Below are 19291 nucleotides of genomic sequence, written 5' to 3'. Positions count from 1 at the left end.
TTTTGCAGAGTTATGGTGTGTGGGAGCAGGGTTCAAGAGTACTTCAGATTTTACTTGCTTCCTTTGGAAGGACAATCTGTAGCTGTGGGCTTGTTCTTCATCTTAGATTCTAGGCCAGCTTCATGCAGATGCAGATGGAAATGAAGCTCTTTGAGAACGTGACTGGTGTTCACAGCTGTGCCTTCTTTGTCAGAGAATGGATTTCAAAAGGACAGTGACAGAACCCAAACTCTGAGAAATGAAATGTTCTCCCCTAATACTGTATCACCCTCAGGATCTAAAGCTCAGCCAGGAGCCACATGCATTCATCACTGAAGCAGGGCACCTTCTGGGATGGCAGTGAGACCCCTTTCTGTAGCTATGCTGACTGCTACCCTAGCACTGCTGATGGTGGTGGCAGTGGATGAATTTCTCATTGGCCTTGTTGGAAATAGAGTCCTTGTGGTCTGGGATTTTGGAGAATAGATCAGAAAATGTAAAGGGATCGCCATACAAACTCATTGTCCTGTGCGTGCTGGCTATTCAGTGTCTACTACTGCGGGGACATCATGACTTCTGAACACTCTCTGCTTGTGGCTGAAGCAGAGGGCCTGGGGCTAGGTTTTTGGTTTCTTCTAGGATCTTTTAAGATTGCTTTGCTCTTTCCTCCCCAAGCATGTTGCCTTCCTCAGAAGCTAGCCTAGCCTTCCTCCTTCTTTCTAATTCAGTTCTTCCTTCTCCTCATTTCCTCAGAGTTCCTGGTCTGGTTTGACCACTGTCTTTGCTGTGTAGCAACACATACTTTAACACACTTTAAAACAACGCCCACATTTATGTCACAGTTTCTGTGGGTAGAGTCCAGGCACAGCCTAAGTGGGCCCTCTGCGCAGAGTCTTAAAAGCTACAATCAAGATATTGACTGGGATGTGTTTTTTTTCTGGAGCTCAGGGTGCTTTTCCAAGCTTACTGGCTATTTGCAGAAATCAGTTCCTTGTGGTTGTTAGACAAAGGTCCCAGTTTTTCTGCTGCTGTCTTCTGGGGGCCAATCTCAATGCTATGGTTTCTTGCCATGTGTGTCTCTCACAACCTGGCAGCTGGATTGTTCAGGTCAGCAAGAGGGCACAGTTTCTCTTCCAAGACTTTAACTGATTAAGTTAGACTCACCCAGGGGAATTTTTTTTTTTTTGATTAATTCAGATGCAACTGATTTGGTTACATTTGCAAAAGTTCTTTATCTTTGGCATATAATATAACCTAGTTACAGAAGTAACAACCTTATAACAACAGTCTTATGTACTGTCCGACCTGCCCTAGGGTTATTCGGGGTATATACACTAAGGAGTGGAAATCTTAGAGGCAGTTTTAGAATTCAGCCTTCCATAAACATTTGTGGTGGGCTGCTCCCAGGGAGGTTGGAATCTGGACATTTAAATGAAACACTTTTCCTATATTTCTTGATAACTGTGCTAGTCTTTTTTCACTTATTTGAGCTCATTTCCTTCCCCTAAGACCTTGGTGTGAGATGTGTATGGATAATTGATCATGAAAGATGGATGACCTCAAAGACCCTGATTAGCAGTAATGGCTCCTCTCTCTGACTTCCATTTTTTTTTATTATTTGGCACTTAAACATACCGTTTTTCTTCTCTGCTTGTTTTCTTCCCTAGAACTTCCCTTATTTCTCTCTTTGATAGTGAAATATATTTTACTTTATTATTTTTTGATAATAAAATATATTTTAGATTTGAGTTTATTCAGATTTCATGCTTTTATGTTCAGAATACATCTCATAAAAATAAAATTTGTTTTTTATAATATGAGCTCACGTTTGGCACTGTATAAAACCTGAGAATGTTTTGATTTGGTCTTCTTGTTGAGAAATCTTGATATATTATGTGCTAGTGTCTAGATCCTAGCTCATGACCCTGGAGAAGGGAAGTTGGTGTCTGGGGTATTGTTTCAAATCTCTCAGTATAGGCTCAGAGTGCATTCATGTGGATGCAAATACGGAGAGGGGATCATAACTTCTAAACTCTCTGTGCCTGGTCGCACCTGTTCAGTCTTGGAGGACAGGTTCCTGAAGGACAAGGCCAAATCCAGATTCTGTGGTGTGAAAACTTACCTTGAGTGTGATATCACCCCCAGATATCTGAAGCTCAGCCGCAGTCACACACATTCATCTGCTGAAGCAGGACACCTTCTGTGACAGAAGTGAGAGACTCCTATCTCCAGCCATGCTGACTGCTGCCCTACCACTGCTGATGGTGGTGGCAGTGGCTGAATTTCTCATTGGCCTGGTGGGAAATGGAGTCCTTATGGTCTGGAGTTTTGGAGAATGGGTCAGAAAATTCAACGGGTCCTCATACAACCTCATTGTCCTGGGCCTGGCTGGCTGCCGATTTCTCCTGCAGTGTCTGATTATGATGGACTTAAGCCTATTTCCATTTTTCCAGAGTAGCCGTTGGCTTCACTATCTCAGTATCTTCTGGATCCTGGTAAGCCAGGCCAGCCTGTGGTTTGCCACTTTCCTCAGCGTCTTCTACTGCAGGAAGATCATGACCCTTGAACATCCTGTCTGCTTGTGGCTGAAGCAGAGGGCCTATTGCCTGAGTCTCTGGTGCCTTCTGGTGTACCTCATGATCAGTTTGTTACTTGTAGCCCACATTGGCTTAAAGCCCTATAATCCTTCTCAAGGCAACAGCAGCATTCTGTACCCCCTTAAAAGCTGGCACTACCTGTATATAGTAAAGCTCAATGCAGGAAGTGGATTGCCTCTCATGGTGTTTCTTGTTTCTTCTGGGATGCTGATTGTCTCTTTGTATAGACACCACAAGAAGATGGAGGTACATACAGCTGGTAGGAGAGATGCTCAGGCCAAGGCTCACATCACTGTACTGAAGTCCTTGGGCTGCTTCCTTATCCTTCATGTGATTTATATCCTGGCCAGCCCCTTTTCCATTACCTCCAAGTCTTCTGCTGATCTCCTGGTTGTCTTCATCTCCGAGACAGTCATGGCTGCCTATCCTTCTCTTCATTCTGTCATTCTGATCCTGGGGAATCCCAGGATGAAGCAGACTTGTCAGAGAATTCTGTGGAAGACAGTGTGTGCTTGGAAATCCTAGAGAGATGTGTGCTCAGACTACCCTTTTGAGACACTTGTTGGTAGCTCTCTGAAAGGAAGCTGACTTTCGTATCTTTTAAAATTTTTCTTCTCTGATACCAAATCAATAAATGAGCTATAGGAAATACAGGATAAAAACTAATACTATTTCTCTTTTGTCAGTGTGAAGTATAACTGTCTTACTGTGTTATAAAAATCAAGACTGGGGCTTTATGTTTGGTAAAGTAGGTGTTATATTCTGTTTATATACTAAATAATTCATTTATTTTTATTTTTTTCTTTTTTTTTCATTTCTTTTTAAATTACACATATAAGTTGTATTTTTCCTATTATAGGGAACAGGGGTTAGGAACACTTAATATAGAGATCATTAATTTTTTTAATATTTTATTTATTTATTCATGAGACACACACACAGAGACAGAGACATAAGCAGAGGGAGAAGCAGGCTCCCTATGGGGAGCCTGATGTGGGACTCGATCCCAGGACCCCGGGATCATGACTTGAGCCAAAGGCAGATGCTCAACCACTAAGCCACCCATGTGCCCCAAGATCATTAATTTTTATTAAATTTCACCTATCCATTAATGTTAGTCATTTTAGATAAGCTTTTTAAAAATGAAATATCAAATAATTTTCCCATTTCTCTATTATAGTAGGTCTAGTTATCTAACTGAAAAATAAAACAATACATCTTTATATTTCTAGAAGTTTCTTTGAACACTAGACTTGCCTTTTATGATAAAAGTCATTTGACTGTCATGTTCTGTATGAAGCTTCAAAGCCCAGGACCTAGATAGGTTATATTTTTAGTAGTTGGATGAATTTTCCATTACGCCCTGCTTATCTTTATACAGATGTCCCTCGTGACCAGTTGTAAGAATGATAATAACAATACCTCCCATTTGTTTTAGGATTTACATTTTATCAGATATATATTGCCCATTATCTCATTTGATTTTTTTAAAATTTTAATTTAAATTCAAATTCAGTTAGCCAACATATAGGAGATAACACGTTATCTCTTTTTATTTTAATAACAACTCTATGTAGTTATATTTCGGTCCTCAATTTATAGATCACAAAACTCAGGCTGGAGCAGTGATTTTCTCAAGATCTTCATCTCAAGATCAATGAGGCAGGAAAAAGAATCTCAGAGTTTTGGACTCCAGGTCTTGTGCATTTTCCAGTAGACCTTAAGTTTTTCTTGTTCATACTTAAAGACTTCATGCTGAGAGTTTCCTGTGGAATGCTCAAGTTTATGAATATTTTTCAGCAGATGAAATAAACAACTAATCTATCAGGTTTGTTGCAACTTGAAAGGTATTGGTGGGTTGCATGGGAGCCAGGATCCCAATCATAACTGAAGTTTCTATGACTTGCTCTTCTTAGGGACAAAACACTTGCATTTTCCCAGTCACTTTTTGGGATTAGATTTCCTTCATTTTCTAAACATGATTTAGCTCATGATGGGTGTGAGGCTGCTTTGTGTTTTATCCAAGAAAACAAATCTGGAGGCAAATCTGTGCTCTGGAACTGATTCCTTATGTAAATCTTTTCTAGTTTGCATTTTCAGAGCTGCAGCTGGATCCATGCACATGTGCATTTGTGCATATGTGTATAGATACCACTAGCCTTTCTTTCTGTTATGTAGTATGATGCAGCCTAGGGGTGGACTAGAAAGTTTTAAATAGTAACATGTTTTCATTCCACTCCCCATTATTAGTCCCACTGCCCAGATTTAGCTATATTTTGCCATTTGCCTTAATTCTTCTAGGGATGACTTTCACAACTCTAATTTTGCCTGTCTTACTTGGTTTATCAACTTTGAACTGTAACTTTTTAATCCTATTCATCAAAGTTTGGGAATTATCTCATTTAACCTCCAAACCATTCTCCTCTCCAAATTTGATTAGTTTTATTTATTATTAATTGTATAATTTAAGTAATATGTTTTTAACTTTACTGTTTTGAACCATAACTTATGACAATATCTTCAGAATCTCAATTACATAGCAGGAAGAAATTAGTGCTTCATTTCTCCTGTACTTTTCCCATATCCCATTGCATGTTCAACTTCAAATGACTTAAGGAGAAAATACATTTATTGGAAGGAAATTGGCAATCTCACAGAATCATTGGGGAGACTGGAAAGTCTAGATCATAATGAGAACCAGAGAGCTTAAACAACTGAGAACATAACCAAGTACCTCTATGGGGACTGATGCTGGCACCACTACTCATGTTTCAATTGTGAGCATTGTGCCTCTGACACTGAAACTGCCTCTGTGAATGTGCCCAAGTCATTGCTCCCAGGTCCGAAGTCCTTCCTGTGAGCCTCTGGTTGGCTGATTCTAGGTCACATACCTGCTGTCTGATTTCTTCTTGGCTTCTGAAATATATATTTTTAAATGAAATAAAGTACTCAGTAATTAGATTAAGCAGCAGAATTGATACAGGTGATGGTGAATTAATAAAGACTTAATGCCCTCCAGTTCCATCCATGTTGAAGGAAATGGTGGGTATTTGTCATTTCTAATGGCTGAGTAATAAAGGAAAAATATCATATGGTTTCACTCATATGGGTAATATAAGAAAGAGTGAAAGGGATTATAAGAGAAAGGAGGCATAACGAGTGGGAAAAATTAGAGGGTGACAAAACATGAGAGACTCCTAACTCTGGGAAATGAACAAAGGGTAGTGGAAGGGGAGGCAGGTGGGAGGTTGGGGAGACTGGGTGATGAGCACTGAGGGGAGCACTTGATGGGATAAGCACTGGTTTTTTTTTTTTTTTTAAGATTTTATTTATTTATTCATGAGAGACATAGAGAGAAAGAGAGGCAGAGACACAGACAGAGGGAGAAGCAGGCTCCATGCAGGTAACCCAATGTGGGACTCGATCCCAGGACACTGGGATCATGTCCTGAGCTGAAGGCAGATGCTCAACTGCTGAGCCACCCAGGCATCCCAGCACTGGGTGTTATACTATATGTTGGCAAATCGAACTTCAATAAAATATATATATATGGGAATATATATATATATATATGCATATATATAAAATGAAAAAAATACTTAATGAACTGTAACTAAAGAACTGTGAGTTCAGCTCAGAGAACTCTTAAAAGGTAATAGGAAACTGTAAAAAAGATGGAAAAATGTAAAAGAAAAAGAAAATAAAAGCTATATGTTACATAGAAATAACAGAGTAGTTATTTTATGACTGGAATCCCAGAAGAGATGGGAAAAATGAATGGAAAGAATGAAATACTTGAAGAATTAATGACCAAGAGTTGCACCGAGTTCAAGAAAGATAACAAACAAACCAGATTTAAAAAGTACAAAGAGCGCCAAACAAGACAGAAAAGGAAGGGGAACCATTTGCACTTGAGCACATTACTGAAGAATTTAAGAATATCAAAGAGGAAAGTTTATAAGGATATCATAAGACTATCAAGAGAAAGTTTACAGAACTTTAAGAGAGAAAGAGCAGATCATGAATATGAGTGATACTTCTCAGTAGAATGCAGAAGAAAAAAATTTTGCCTTACATTTTATTTTATAAAATACCATCCCCCCCCCCCAAAAAAAAAATATTCCCTTCTATTTTCAAATAACACCAAGAAGAAAAGTTAAAGAGTATTTCTGGCTGGCAGAAAATTTTTCTATGGATTATATATAGGGAATGAATTATAAAAATTTTAGCAAAGACATAGTAGATTGATGGTCATGAAGTTAGTGAGCAGATTCTGAAATGTTATAACCATCAAGGAAAATCTTGAAATTCTAAAGGCTTTTGAAAAAACGTGAAATCACATTCGCAAGTCAACTAAAGGAGTTGATGTTGTATGTAATTGAGCATGATTCTAAGTATCTAAGCACAAATAATTGCCAGTGTTATAAAATTTGATAGAATGAAGTAATGGAAATGGGGGGAAAAAGATGCAAAAATAAATCATATAGATTAAAGACAAAAGAAACTATCAGGGGCAGCTTACTCTCAAGGAGAAAGCCTTAACAATATATGCATTTTAAGAAAAAAAGCTGAAAACAGCTGAAGTGCTTTCTTTTAGTGGGACACTAAGTAGAGTGCCTTCAAGACCTCTACATTCTACACAATGATCAGTTACTGGCAAAATTATGAGTAAAGATTAGATAGCTGTGAAAGCATTTATCCTGTGTTTGTTTAAAAAATATATATATATAGTTAGATGAGACTATTTTCTGGTTCAGGTTTTTAAACTGTAATGAAACTCATCTCTAGAAATTACTGCACTCAAAGATTTGAAAGAAGAACAAGCTCCAGTTTAAAAGTTGTGAATGATTCATTGATGGTGAGTACAAAGGCTAGCAGAGATAAGAGATACATCTTTCTAGGATTTTTTTTTGGGGGGGGCAGGATTTTTAGTGTGTCACCCTTGCATAGAGGTCATGCTAATCTTCTCTGTATTGTTTCAGTTTTAGTATACATGCTGCCAAAGTGAGTACTCTTTCTAGGATTTTTATTAGGATTTTTTTTTTAAGATTTTATTTATTTATTCATGAGAGACACACAGAGAGAGGCAGAGACATGCAGAGGGAGAAGCAGGCTCCTTGCAGGGGGCCTGATGTGGGTCTCAATCCCAGGACCAGGATCATGCCCTGAACCAAAGGCAGATGCTCAACCACTGAGCCACCCAGGTGTCCCTAGGATTGTTTTTCTTTCAGTTAGTTTTGGTTACAAAAATGTATAGGTTTTTAATAGTCTAATTCAACATTATTTTCCTCATAAGGCTTTTAATTTTTTGTATATGATTTTACAAAGTTTGAAGTTTTATAAGAACAGCCTATATCACTTTATAGCATGAAGGCTAATTTGTTAGAGGTTTGTCATGAAGATTAAATGAATTAATATATGTAAAGTGCTTAGAAGAGTGCCTGGTACATGGTGATAGCTATAAATATTTATCTTTTTAAAAAATACTTATCCTTAATATTGTTATCATACTAGTCTTTGGGAAAATTTACTTTAAATATTTGTACTGGAAAGGAATAATTAGAGATACAGAAAATAGAATAGAAATGCTAAATAAATATGGTTTGGCAGTGGTTTCCCTAGTGTGTGGGTACTTAATCATCTCTTGTTATTTCCTTTAAATCTGCCTACACCTTTATAAATCTTTGGTTACATTCTCTTAAATTTATCTTTGTGTGTATTGCTTCTTCTGATATATATGTTAAAAAGTCAAATTTGTTCTTTAAAAAGACTTACAAGACCAAAAATCCACTGTCAAGATAAATAAAAGAGAAAAGCTGATGATATGATCTTGTATAGAGAAAACACTAAGGAATCTGTGATAAAATTATTAGAAGTAAAAAAAAGTATTATAAGTAATAAGATCAATATACAAAAATCAGTTGTATATCTGTACATTAGCAATGAATATTTAAAAAAATGAAATTAAGAAAACTTTACAGTTGTATTAGAAAGGAATATTTTAACAGAAGAAGTATAAGGCTTATGGACTGAAAACTATAAGACATTGTGAAAGAAAATAAAGAGACCTAAATAAATGGAAAGACATTCCATGTTCATGGATTGACATACTTAATATTGTTAAGATATTAGTGCTCCCCAAATTGATCTACAGATCAACAAAATGCTTGTCTGAATCTCAGTTGGCTTTCTCGCCTCCCCTCTCCCCCATATTGACAAGCTAATCCTAACATTTATATGGTTTAGCAGGAGACCCATAGTAACCAAAACAGTTTTGGAAAAGAATAAAATTGGGGGATTCAGACTTCTCAATTTCAAAATTTAATGCAAAGTTATAGTAATTAGGAAAGTGTAGTTTTGGTATAAGGATAGATATATGAATGATTAGGATAGAATTGAGAGTCCAGAAATAAACCATCACAGTGTGGTAAAATGATTTTAGTCAGAGGTGTCAAGACAAACAGTAAAAGAAGCCTTCTTAACAAATGGTGCTGGGAGGACACCTGGGTGGCTCAGTAGTTGAGCGTCTGCCTTCAGCTCAGGGAGTGATCCCGGGATCTGGGATCGAGTCCTGCATCGGATTCCTTGTGGGGAGCCTGCTTCTCCCTATGCCTGTGTCTCTGCCTCCCTCTCTGTGTCTCTCATGAATAAATAAAATATTTTAAAAAACCAAAACAAATGGTGGACAACTGGAAATCCACATGGAAAAGAATAAAGTTGATCTTTACCTCACACTGTATACAACAGGTAACTAAAAATATATCATAGACCTAAGTGTAATATCTACAACTATATAATTCTTAGATAAAAACTTATGGGAATAAATCTTGGTGACCTTAGATTAAGCAGTGGTTTCTTAGATATGACACCAAAAATACAAGAAACAACAACAAAATAGATAAACCAGACTTCAACAATTTAAAAAACATTTATGTCTCAAAGTCCCCATCAAGAAAGCAAAAGGCCAACTATAGAATAGGAAAAAATATTTGCAAATACTCTTTCTGATAAGAGACTTGTACCTGAGATTTATAAATAGCTCTTATAGCTCTGCAATAAAAAGACCTTCCAACAGAAAACTGGACCAAGGCTTTGAATAGTTAGGTATACCAATGGTCAATTAGCACATGAAGATGGTCAACATCCTTAGTCATTAGGGGAGTGCAAAATCAAAACCACAGAGATACTACTTCATAACTACCAGGTGGCTAAAATAAAAAAGACTACTACATATGAATTGGAGAATTTGGAATTTTCATTCATTATTGGTAGGAATATAACCAGGTGCAGCTACTTTGAGAAATAGTTTAGCAGTGCCTTAAAATACTAAACATGCAGTTATCACATAATCCAGCAGTTTCACTCATAGGTTATAGGCAAGAGAAATGAAAATTTGTATCAACACAAAAGCTTGTACATGAATATTCATGGCAACAATTTTTTTAAAAAAGTTTATCTATTTGAGAGAGAGAGAGAGAGCACATGCGTGGGTGGGGTGGAGTGGGGAGAGGGAGAGGGAGAAGCAGACTCCCTGCCAAGCAGAGAGCCCAACATGGGGCTTGATCCCAGGACCCTGAAAACAGGATTTGAGATGAAGGTAGACACTTAACTAGCTGAGTCACCCAGGCACCCCTGTTCATGGCAACACTGTTTCTAACAGTCAAGAAGTAGAAACAATTCAATTCTCCATCATCTGATGAATGGATAAGTAAAATATGAAGTGCATATGTGTCTAATATGTCCAAAGAAGAGCAAAAGGCTGGTGTGGCTGGAGTAGAGGGGGTGGTGGAAGATTAGGTCATAGGGGCAACGGGATTTTTAGGGTCCTTATAGATCATTGTGCGGACCTTGTCTTTTATTCTGACTGAGTTGGAGAGCCATTGGATTGTTTTTAGTAGAGGCAAGTGGTAAAACTCGATGACTTACATTTTAAAAGATCACTTTTTATTTTGGGTGTTGAGTTTGATAAGTTCTTTATAGATTTTGGATACTAGCTGTTTATAAGTTATTTGCAAATATCTTCTTCCATTCCATGGGCTGCCTTTTAGTTTTGTTGACTGTTTCCTTTGCTGTGCAAAAACTTTTTATCCTGATGAAGTCCCAATAGTTCATTTTTGCTTTTGTTTCCCTTGCCTTTGGAGATGTGTCTAGCAAGAAGTTGCTGCAGCACAGGTCAAAGAGGTTGCTGCCTGTGTTCTCTAGGATTTTTGTGGATTTCTGTCTCACGTTTAAGTCTTTCATCCATTTTGAGTTTATTTTTGTGTACAGTGTAAAAAAGTGGTCCAATTTCATTATTCTGCATGTTGCTGTTCAATTTTCCCAACAACATTTATTGAAACGATTGTCTTTTTTTCCATTGGATATTTTTTCCTGCTTTGTTAAAGATTAGTTTATAGCAACTAATGTCCACAATACTCAAAATATGGAAAGAGCACAGATGTCCATTGACAGTTGAATGGATAAGGTTGTGGTGCACACACACACACACACACATACACAGGATTATTAGCCATCAATAAGAATGAAATCTTGCCATTTATAGCGATGTGGATGGAACTAGAGGGTATTATAGAGGAAATAAGTTGGTCAGAGAAAGACAAATACCATATGATTTCACTTATGTGGAGTTTAAGAAACAAAACAGATGAACATAGGGGAAGGGAAGGAAAAATAAGATGAAAACAGAGAGGGAGACAAACCATAAGAAACTCTAGGAAACAGCATTGCCAGAGGGGCAATGGGTGGGGAATGGGATAATTGGGTGATGCGCATGAAGGAGGGCACTTGATGTTATGAGCACTAAATTCTACCCCTGAAATTAATAATACATTATATGTTAACTAAATTGAATATAAAAACAAAATGAAAAAAAAATTTTTAAAAAGATCACTGATAGTTGTATTGAGAACAGGCTGAGTTTAATAAGGCAAAGTTGGAAGAAAAGAGCTGAATTAGGAGGATAGTGTAATAATCCAGGCTTACTAGGGTGGTAGCCCTGGAGGCAGGAAGAAGTGGTAAGATTGTCGAAATGTTTTGAAGTAGAATTGGCAGGATCTATAGATTGGATATGAGACAGCAGAGAGGAATCAAAAGTGACTCCAAAATTTTTGGCCTGAGTAAATTATAGGGTCATCAGATTGTCATCACTTTATATGGGGAAGACTCGGGATGGGGCAGATTGATCCTCAGGTAAGACCTGGAGTTCAGTTTGGACATGTTAAGTTTGAGATACAGATTAGATATCAAAGTGCAGCTGTTGAGTAGACAGTTGAATAAATGAGACTAGAAGTCAAGGTAAAAGTCCAAACCGGAGACATACAAATGGGAGTTTTTAGAGTATGTATGGTATTTGAAATCGTAAAACTGATATAGACCACTAAGGAAGTGGGTGTATGTAGATAGAAGAAGTACAAGACTAAAACTTGGGGAGCTGTGATGGAGAGATGTGGTGGAGTCAATAAAGCAGACTGAGAAGAAGTAGCCAGTGAGGTCAGTGGGAAAAAGATCGTGTCCTGGAGGCCAAGTCAAGAAACTGTTTCTAGGAAGAGAGAATGACTGTCAGATGATACTGATAATGCCAAGAGAAATGAGAGCTGAGATTTGGCCTTATAGAAATATTCAAGTCATCAATGATTTTAGAAAGAGTAGTTTTAGAGAGAAAGTTTTGTAAAAGTCAGATTTTGAGTTGGAATAAGAGATTGGGTTGGAGAGCAATTGGAGAAAGTGTGAACCTTTTTAAAGTTTGCTGTAAATTGGAGAGAAAAATCAGCAGGGGGGCAAGAGACATGAGATATGGATACTTATTATTAATGGGAAAAATAAAAGGATGATTGTATGTTGATGGGACTGATCCAGGAGAGAGATGGAGGGAGGGATAGGGAGAGAGACAGAAGGAGAGGGAGAGGGGAAAATCTGGAGTGATTTTCTTAAGAAGAGAGAGGATGAGATCTCATGAATAAGTGGAGGCCTGGCTTTAGATAAGAGCTATAAGAGCGGTTAAAATCCACACACAAATCATCAGAAAAGCCTATGTCAAAAGCCAAGTCATTTATTAGTAATTTTTCCAGCAAGCAAACACTTTGTTAAGAACAGAACATCAGCAATGTCCACAGAAGGGAGGTTGTGGGTTTTTCAAGAGCTAACTCTCAGGTTTATAAATTGGGTGATCTTTTGAAAATGGCCCGTGAATAGCACTGAGTTAATGGGCAGGAGGCAGTCACTTAATTGGCCTGGGAGTACAAAGTGGGGCAATCTGTGTTGCTTTTTTCTTTTTCAGTCTGAATCCTGAAACTGTTGTTGTCTTCTCTTTTCAGAGTAGATTGTAGTTTGCTTTTGGTCATTTTGCAGACTGCTAATTTTCTGGTAGGTAGAATTGTGAATTTGATTTTCTATTCTCAGACTTCCTTTTGGTCATCCTCTGGCTGAGGCTAAGGACAAATGATTTTGATGGTGATCAATCCAGATCTACACCGCGGTTTGAGTTATCTTTTATTGTATTGATTGTAATTTCTATTTAAACCAGTACTATTTTTTCTTGTTGCTTCTACAGAATAATTGTTTGTTGGGTCATTTGATGAGATAGCAGCTGCATGTCAGCATTTAAGATGATGTCACACATTTGAACGTAGCACAGTTTATAAGGCACTTCTAAGCCTGGAGTAAAAGCAAGCCTAAATTAAAACTAGAGAGCAGATCCCATTCTCAATTTGAATGGCCCACAGAAAGAGATATGGATATATTAGCCAAATTATCTCACCTTCTGATTTCTTTGTATTTCTTTTTTTTTCTTTGTATTTCTTATAGTTGATATTAAAGATACTAAAATATTTTATAGAGATACATGTTCAAATTGTTTCATTAAAATGCTACATGTTCTGCCTTGAGAGGCATACTTGTGCAATAGTTTCAATTATCAAGCTGTAAAATACATTTTATTATTTGGCAGGACAGGGCAAGCCATCCCACTACTCATTTTTCTTCATTACCATTTTTTTTTGGGTAATGCTATGATATTAAACTTTCCTATTTAAGAGGATGGTATTTCTTTCCAATGAGTTATAAAAGGAAATTATTTAAGTCTCATTTTATGCCTTCCAGGAAATTTTTGTGATTTTCTTCAGAGAGGCCATAATTTGTATGTGTTTTTTAGTTTTGGTTAATGTTGTCATTAAAATAATTTTCCTTATATTTTCTGATTTTTAAACAGCTTTATTGAAGTATAGCATGTCTTAGTTTGTGCTGCTATAACAAATTACCATTGACTGGATGGCCTACACAAGCATTTCTCACAGTTTTGGAGCCTGGGATAGTGTCTGATGAGAGCCCATTTCCTGGTTTGTAGATAGCCATATTCTCCTTATCTCCTCATAGGTCAGGAAGAGGGCTAGAAAGGGCTGGAGAACTCTCAGGGCTCCACCGTCATGACCTAATGACCTCCCAAAGGCCCCACTTCCCCACTAATACCATTGTATTGGTATTTTGTGCTAATTTCAACCTATAGATAGAGATACTATCGAATGGGTGGGGGCACTCACTTGGGCCCATACTACTTGTGGCAGGCCTTATACATGCTTCCCCACTAGAAACAATGCTGTGGCTAGACTGGCCCTCAGTGGTTCTTATTATGCCTCAGCAACAAACATCAGGGCATTTTGAGAAAACAAGGTTTGTGACTTACAGTTTCTTTTTCTTTTTTTTTTTTTTCCGACTCACAGTTTCTATAGCGTGTGCTCAAGGGCCATGCAGTGAGGTCTTTGGTAGCGATAGAGAGAAAGCTCAGACCTGAGATTCTGCCTTTATTAGGGTCAAGAGTAGGGTACCTAGGGATTAGAAGTTCACTCTTTATTGGTGAATTTAAAACATGAAAGCTGGAATTAAAGCTCAGGGAGAAAAAAGCAAGATCACTTAAGTGGTCAGCCATCTAGGTCCCTCAGGGCTTTCTATTTTATTTTTAAAGATTTTATTTATTTATTCATGAAAGACAGAGAGAAGCAGAGACATAGGTGGAAGGAGAAGCAGGCTCCCTATGGGGAGCCTGATATGGGACTCAACCCCAGGACTCCATGATCATGCCCTGAGCCAAAGGCAGATGCTCAACTACTGAGCCACCCAGAGGTCCCCCCTCAGGGCTTTCTAAAAAGGAAACTTCATGGGTGGAGTGCCCTGGCTCTTTAGCTATTTGCTTAGCTGGCCATAGATAGATGACTTTGAAATGGATGGCTCAACAATCATAAGTTTATATCAGTCATTTACATTTTAATAGAAAAAAGCTAATTATCAGGCACTTGTACAACAATTGGAAGTTAGGGTTTCAACATAAGAATTTTGGGAAAACACCAGCATACAGCACATAACAAATTAATATACAGACTGTGCTTATTTAATGTGTATAGTTTGATGAGATTAGATCTATGCTAACACCTGTGGTAGCACCATAGTCAAGGTAACAGACATTTCTAACACCTCCCAAAGTTTTCTTGCAACCCTTTGTTTTTGTTTCTTTTTTTCTTTGGTACTAAGAACAGGTCACATAAGATCTGCCCTCTTAACAAATTTTCATGTGTGTAATACTGTATCATTAGCTGTAGGCAATTTGTCATACAGTAGACCTCTGGAATTTACTCATCTGGCATAGTTAAAACTTGATACCTATTGAGCAACTACTCCCTACTCCCCCCTACTCTCCGCCTCTAGCAATCATTATTATATTCTGTGTTTCTGTAAGCTCGACTATTTAAGTATCTCATAGAAGTCTATTGTGCAGTATTTGTTTTTCTGTGATTGGCATATTTCCCTTAGCATAATGTCCTTCATTTTCAACCATCTTGTCACTAATGGCAGGATCTCCTTCTTTTTCTAGGTTGAATAATATTCCACTGCATGTATATACCATATTTAATCAGTAAAACCTATTGGGATTTCTAATCAAGAGAGTGGACTGTTCTGTCTCCTGCACAGTGATTGTCTCAATGCAACCTGATGTTTCATGTTTTCATGCTTCTTCTCCATCTTTATTTTTTCTTGTCAATTCTATTGCATTGGCTAAAATTTTCAGGGTAGTGTTGTTTATCAAGATGATAAAAGCCATCCTTATATTTAATGTTTAATGTTTCACAGTTGGAATGAATACAACTAGAAAGTTGGTGTAACTGGACATTGGCCCCCTACATGAATCTAAAATGTATACTTTATATTTTTTTACTATAATAACTTGCTGTTAGGGAGCAGAGATGGTGGAACTATTTCATTCATTCATTCATTTATTAAAGGTTTTATTTAGTTATTTTAGAGAGAATGTGAATGGAGGGAGGAGCAGAAGGGGAGAGAGAATCTCAAGCAGACTCTTACTGAGCGTGGAGTCTGACGCAGGGCTTAAACTCATGACCCTGAGACCATGACCTGAGCTAAAACCAAAAGTTGCAGGCTTAACTGATTGAGACACCCATATGCCCGTCATTTATTTTTTTATTAAAATGATCCAACCCCTTTCCCAACTCACTCACATGCACTCTCTCTCTCTCTCTCAAAATAAAAATAAAATAAAATGATCCCAACCCTTTTAAAGACAGGCACTGATAAAACTTTACCTTTCAACTCAAGCATATCTGTTTTCTTTTTTTTTAATTACAAAACAAATACTTAATGGTCAGTGAATTTCATACCAGTATTGTGGTTATAAGATAAACATTACTGACTTTTTTGGTCTACAGTTTCTTTTAGTAACATTGATGTTCAACATTTTAAATAATATATGCAATATTATCATCTGATGTTCTTCTTTTTCTTTCCTATTTCAGTGCTGCATACATACCCCAAAACTTAGTGATTTAATAGAATAATTTATTATTATCTCTCATTTGTCCATGGTTTGCCTAGGCTTAGCTGTGTGGTTTTTGCTCAGAGACTCTCAGGCAGTTGCAGTCTGATGTCAGCTTTACTGGACCAGATGGCTCACCCATTCTGCTGACTGGTGATGCTGGCTATTGTCTGGGGGCTCTGCTGGAGAGCCTGCAATGACTTTTCCATGTGGCTTGGGCTTCTCCTAGTATGTTACCTAGTTCCTAAGTGGGAGCATTCCCAAAGTGGCAAAAAATAGATGCTGCCAGGCTGGTTATGTGCTGTGCACAGAATTGGCATGGTATCCCTTTTGCCACATTTTTTTGGTTAGAAGAGTTACAGGGCCCATCCAGTTTCAAAGCATTAGAGGTTCTCAACCAGACGCAGTGATTGCATGCCTGAGGGAGGAGAGTGTGCTACTGGCATCCTATAATAGAGGCTAAGGATGCTGCTGAACAGCCTACATGCACAGGACAGCCCCCACAACAAGAATTATATTACCCAAAATGTTAGTAATTCCAAGGTTGAGAAACCCTGATTACAGAGATTCTGCCTCTTGTTAGGGGAGTGGGAGGATCACTTCGCAGTAGAGCGTGTGGGATGGGAGATACTGTGGCTGTCCTTGGAAAATACAATTTGCCACACTCTCCTTCCTCTCTTTCATGTCTTCTATCCTCTTTATGTTTTACTGCTTTGCCTTTTCCCCTAAGTGTTCATTTAAGGTTCTAGGTTCTATAATGAGTTTCTGCAGATTCTTACTTGATCCAGGTCACCTGTACATGCTACTGCCCTGGGTTGATGCAGACACTCTAATAAAAACCATTGCATTGGTCTTGTGGTTCAGGAGCCTATGCAGAAAATTGTTCCAGAAATACATATTGTTTAGTTAGGTTTTTGGCCTTCCCAGGTTATTGCTTGGTTCATACCAGCTATATCTGGAGCTAAAAATGTGTCCTGACTTTTTCCTTATTACTTGAGAACTTTTATTTTGTCTTTCTGACTCTTGCCTTGCTTGTACCAGTCCTGCAGACTAGAATCCATGCCTGGATCTCTGACTTTATGAATAGGTCATCCCCTTGCCACCAAATCCTGACAGATATTAGTTAGAACCAATAGTCCTTTCCACCAAATTTCCTTGATATCATATCCCCTTTGTTTCATAGGAATTCCTTTTTCCATAGTCTACTGCTATGTTTCCCTATGCCTTAACTTCTGGAACCTTTTGCAATTGTCTGTTATGTCCCACAGGTCTGCCTAGTTTCCAGGCTGATGCCCTAATCTCACTCTTCATGCCAGTATTTGACCATCTGGATTACTCTCATGGGGGATTTTTATCTACCCAGTACTTCCCAATTTTGCTTCATAATATAAAAATGTTAAATGATCTCTTATTTGAAATTGTATTTTTGATACTCCAATATTACTTAGATTTATTGCCATATATTCGATAAAGCTCTGAAAATTTCTTCTTTCCAGACTTAAAATATAATAATTATCTTAATCAAGAATATTTTCTTTACTTCTTTCACTGGGAATTTGCCACTTTACCTACGTTTTTTGTCTTTAATACTTGGAGAATGAACATCCTGTATTAGCTTGTCATTGATTTTGTTCTACTGTGGAAAAAGAGTATGGAACAATAATGAAGATGGTCTTCTTAGACACTTGAGTTTATTTTATTCACCCATTAAGTGTGAGATATGCATGGATATTTGTATTCCATATTCTCTGATTTTTTTCCCATTCTAGACATAATTCCTCCTTCCTTCTGTCGTTTAGATACTATTTGGATCAGTTGTATGTGAATAATCTTTTTGTCAATTATGAACAATAAATACTACTTTAATATGCATAGTTTATAAAACTTAATAAACCAGCCACATTTTCAAAAAAATGTTCTATTAAAAATGATAGTCTTTCCCGAATATTAACCAACAATACTGTATCTTAAGCATCTAATATTTTCCCCTGAAAAGATAAACAACAAAAGGCAGATATACTAGGTTTTTCTTTTCTGAACTTTTCTGGCTAGTGTTCTTGACTTCTCTCTGCTGCAAAAGAAGACAAAAGAAGAGGATATTTATGTAGCTGTGGGGGGAAGTGGAATAGTGCAGGAAGCTGCATCATTTCTATTTTCTAAATAGAAAAATATTTTTTTCTCACTAATTGTCTCTTTATCTGCATTGTCTTTCTTTTATTTCTTGGAAGAAAGTCTTCACACTTCTTCAGCCAATTGATCACTTACCTCAATCATGTGTGTGTAAACAGATCTATTCAAATCTTCCTTAGCATCACTGGAACAAATAACTATAAATTTTGAGAGAATGTGGACTGATCCACCTAAATTATATCACTTACATCCCTGCCAAGATTATTCTCTATTTGACATTAAGTATTTTTAAACCAGTATCTTCATAAATCTTTAAAAGATTACTAAAATAAATGCATAATGCTTTTTTCAGAAGCTCTTCTGCATTGGCTACTTATTATTTTTCATTCGAGCATTCACCTTAGCCAAGCATGTGATGTGACATTGATTAGGATGGATGTTAGTCAGAACATGATTGATATATATAGTTATTCTTTTTTCTTAACATCCACATGCAGTAGAATATTCTAATCAGGAGAAGCAAGGTAGATACTCATCTAAAAATCTTAAAGATTTAATGATTATTTCTGCAATTTGTTGCTAGATTTTAGAATGAGTATTTAAAAAATTCATGTTGGAGTTAATCATCAGTCTGCAAGTTAAATTCTTGGACAAAAATTTATGTCCATGAGGTAATTCTGTAACATATGGTTGATAGTCCTGAATTGAAAATATCTTCACTCTTGGTAATAATTTTCTTTTGAATGTATAACTGATAGAAATTTCTATA

The 19291-nt window shown here is 37.1% G+C and overlaps 2 protein-coding genes and 1 pseudogene across 2 annotated transcripts in view; 2 read left to right on the top strand and 1 right to left on the bottom strand.

The window, feature by feature from the left end:
- Nucleotides 1-19291, top strand: part of SSBP1 (single stranded DNA binding protein 1) — a 191599-nt gene that overhangs the window by 48591 nt on the left and 123717 nt on the right. The window lies entirely within an intron of this gene.
- On the top strand, nucleotides 2214-3101 carry TAS2R5 (taste 2 receptor member 5). The gene has a single exon (XM_025982200.2). The coding sequence runs from the start codon at nucleotides 2214-2216 to the stop codon at nucleotides 3099-3101; it is 888 nt and encodes a 295-aa protein (XP_025837985.2).
- On the bottom strand, nucleotides 7504-7588 carry LOC112907075 (U6 spliceosomal RNA; annotated as a pseudogene).

The sequence above is a fragment of the Vulpes vulpes genome, chromosome 7, assembly GCF_048418805.1.
Source record: "Vulpes vulpes isolate BD-2025 chromosome 7, VulVul3, whole genome shotgun sequence".
NCBI classification, from domain to species: domain Eukaryota; kingdom Metazoa; phylum Chordata; class Mammalia; order Carnivora; family Canidae; genus Vulpes; species Vulpes vulpes.
The sequence above is the reverse complement of the archived record's forward strand: the minus strand, read 5'-3'. Positions and strand labels throughout refer to the sequence as shown.

Excerpts from the sequence above, each read along its gene's own strand:
- TAS2R5 (XM_025982200.2), top strand. The coding sequence starts at position 2,214 with ATGCTGACTGCTGCCCTACCACTGCTGATGGTGGTGGCAGTGGCTGAA.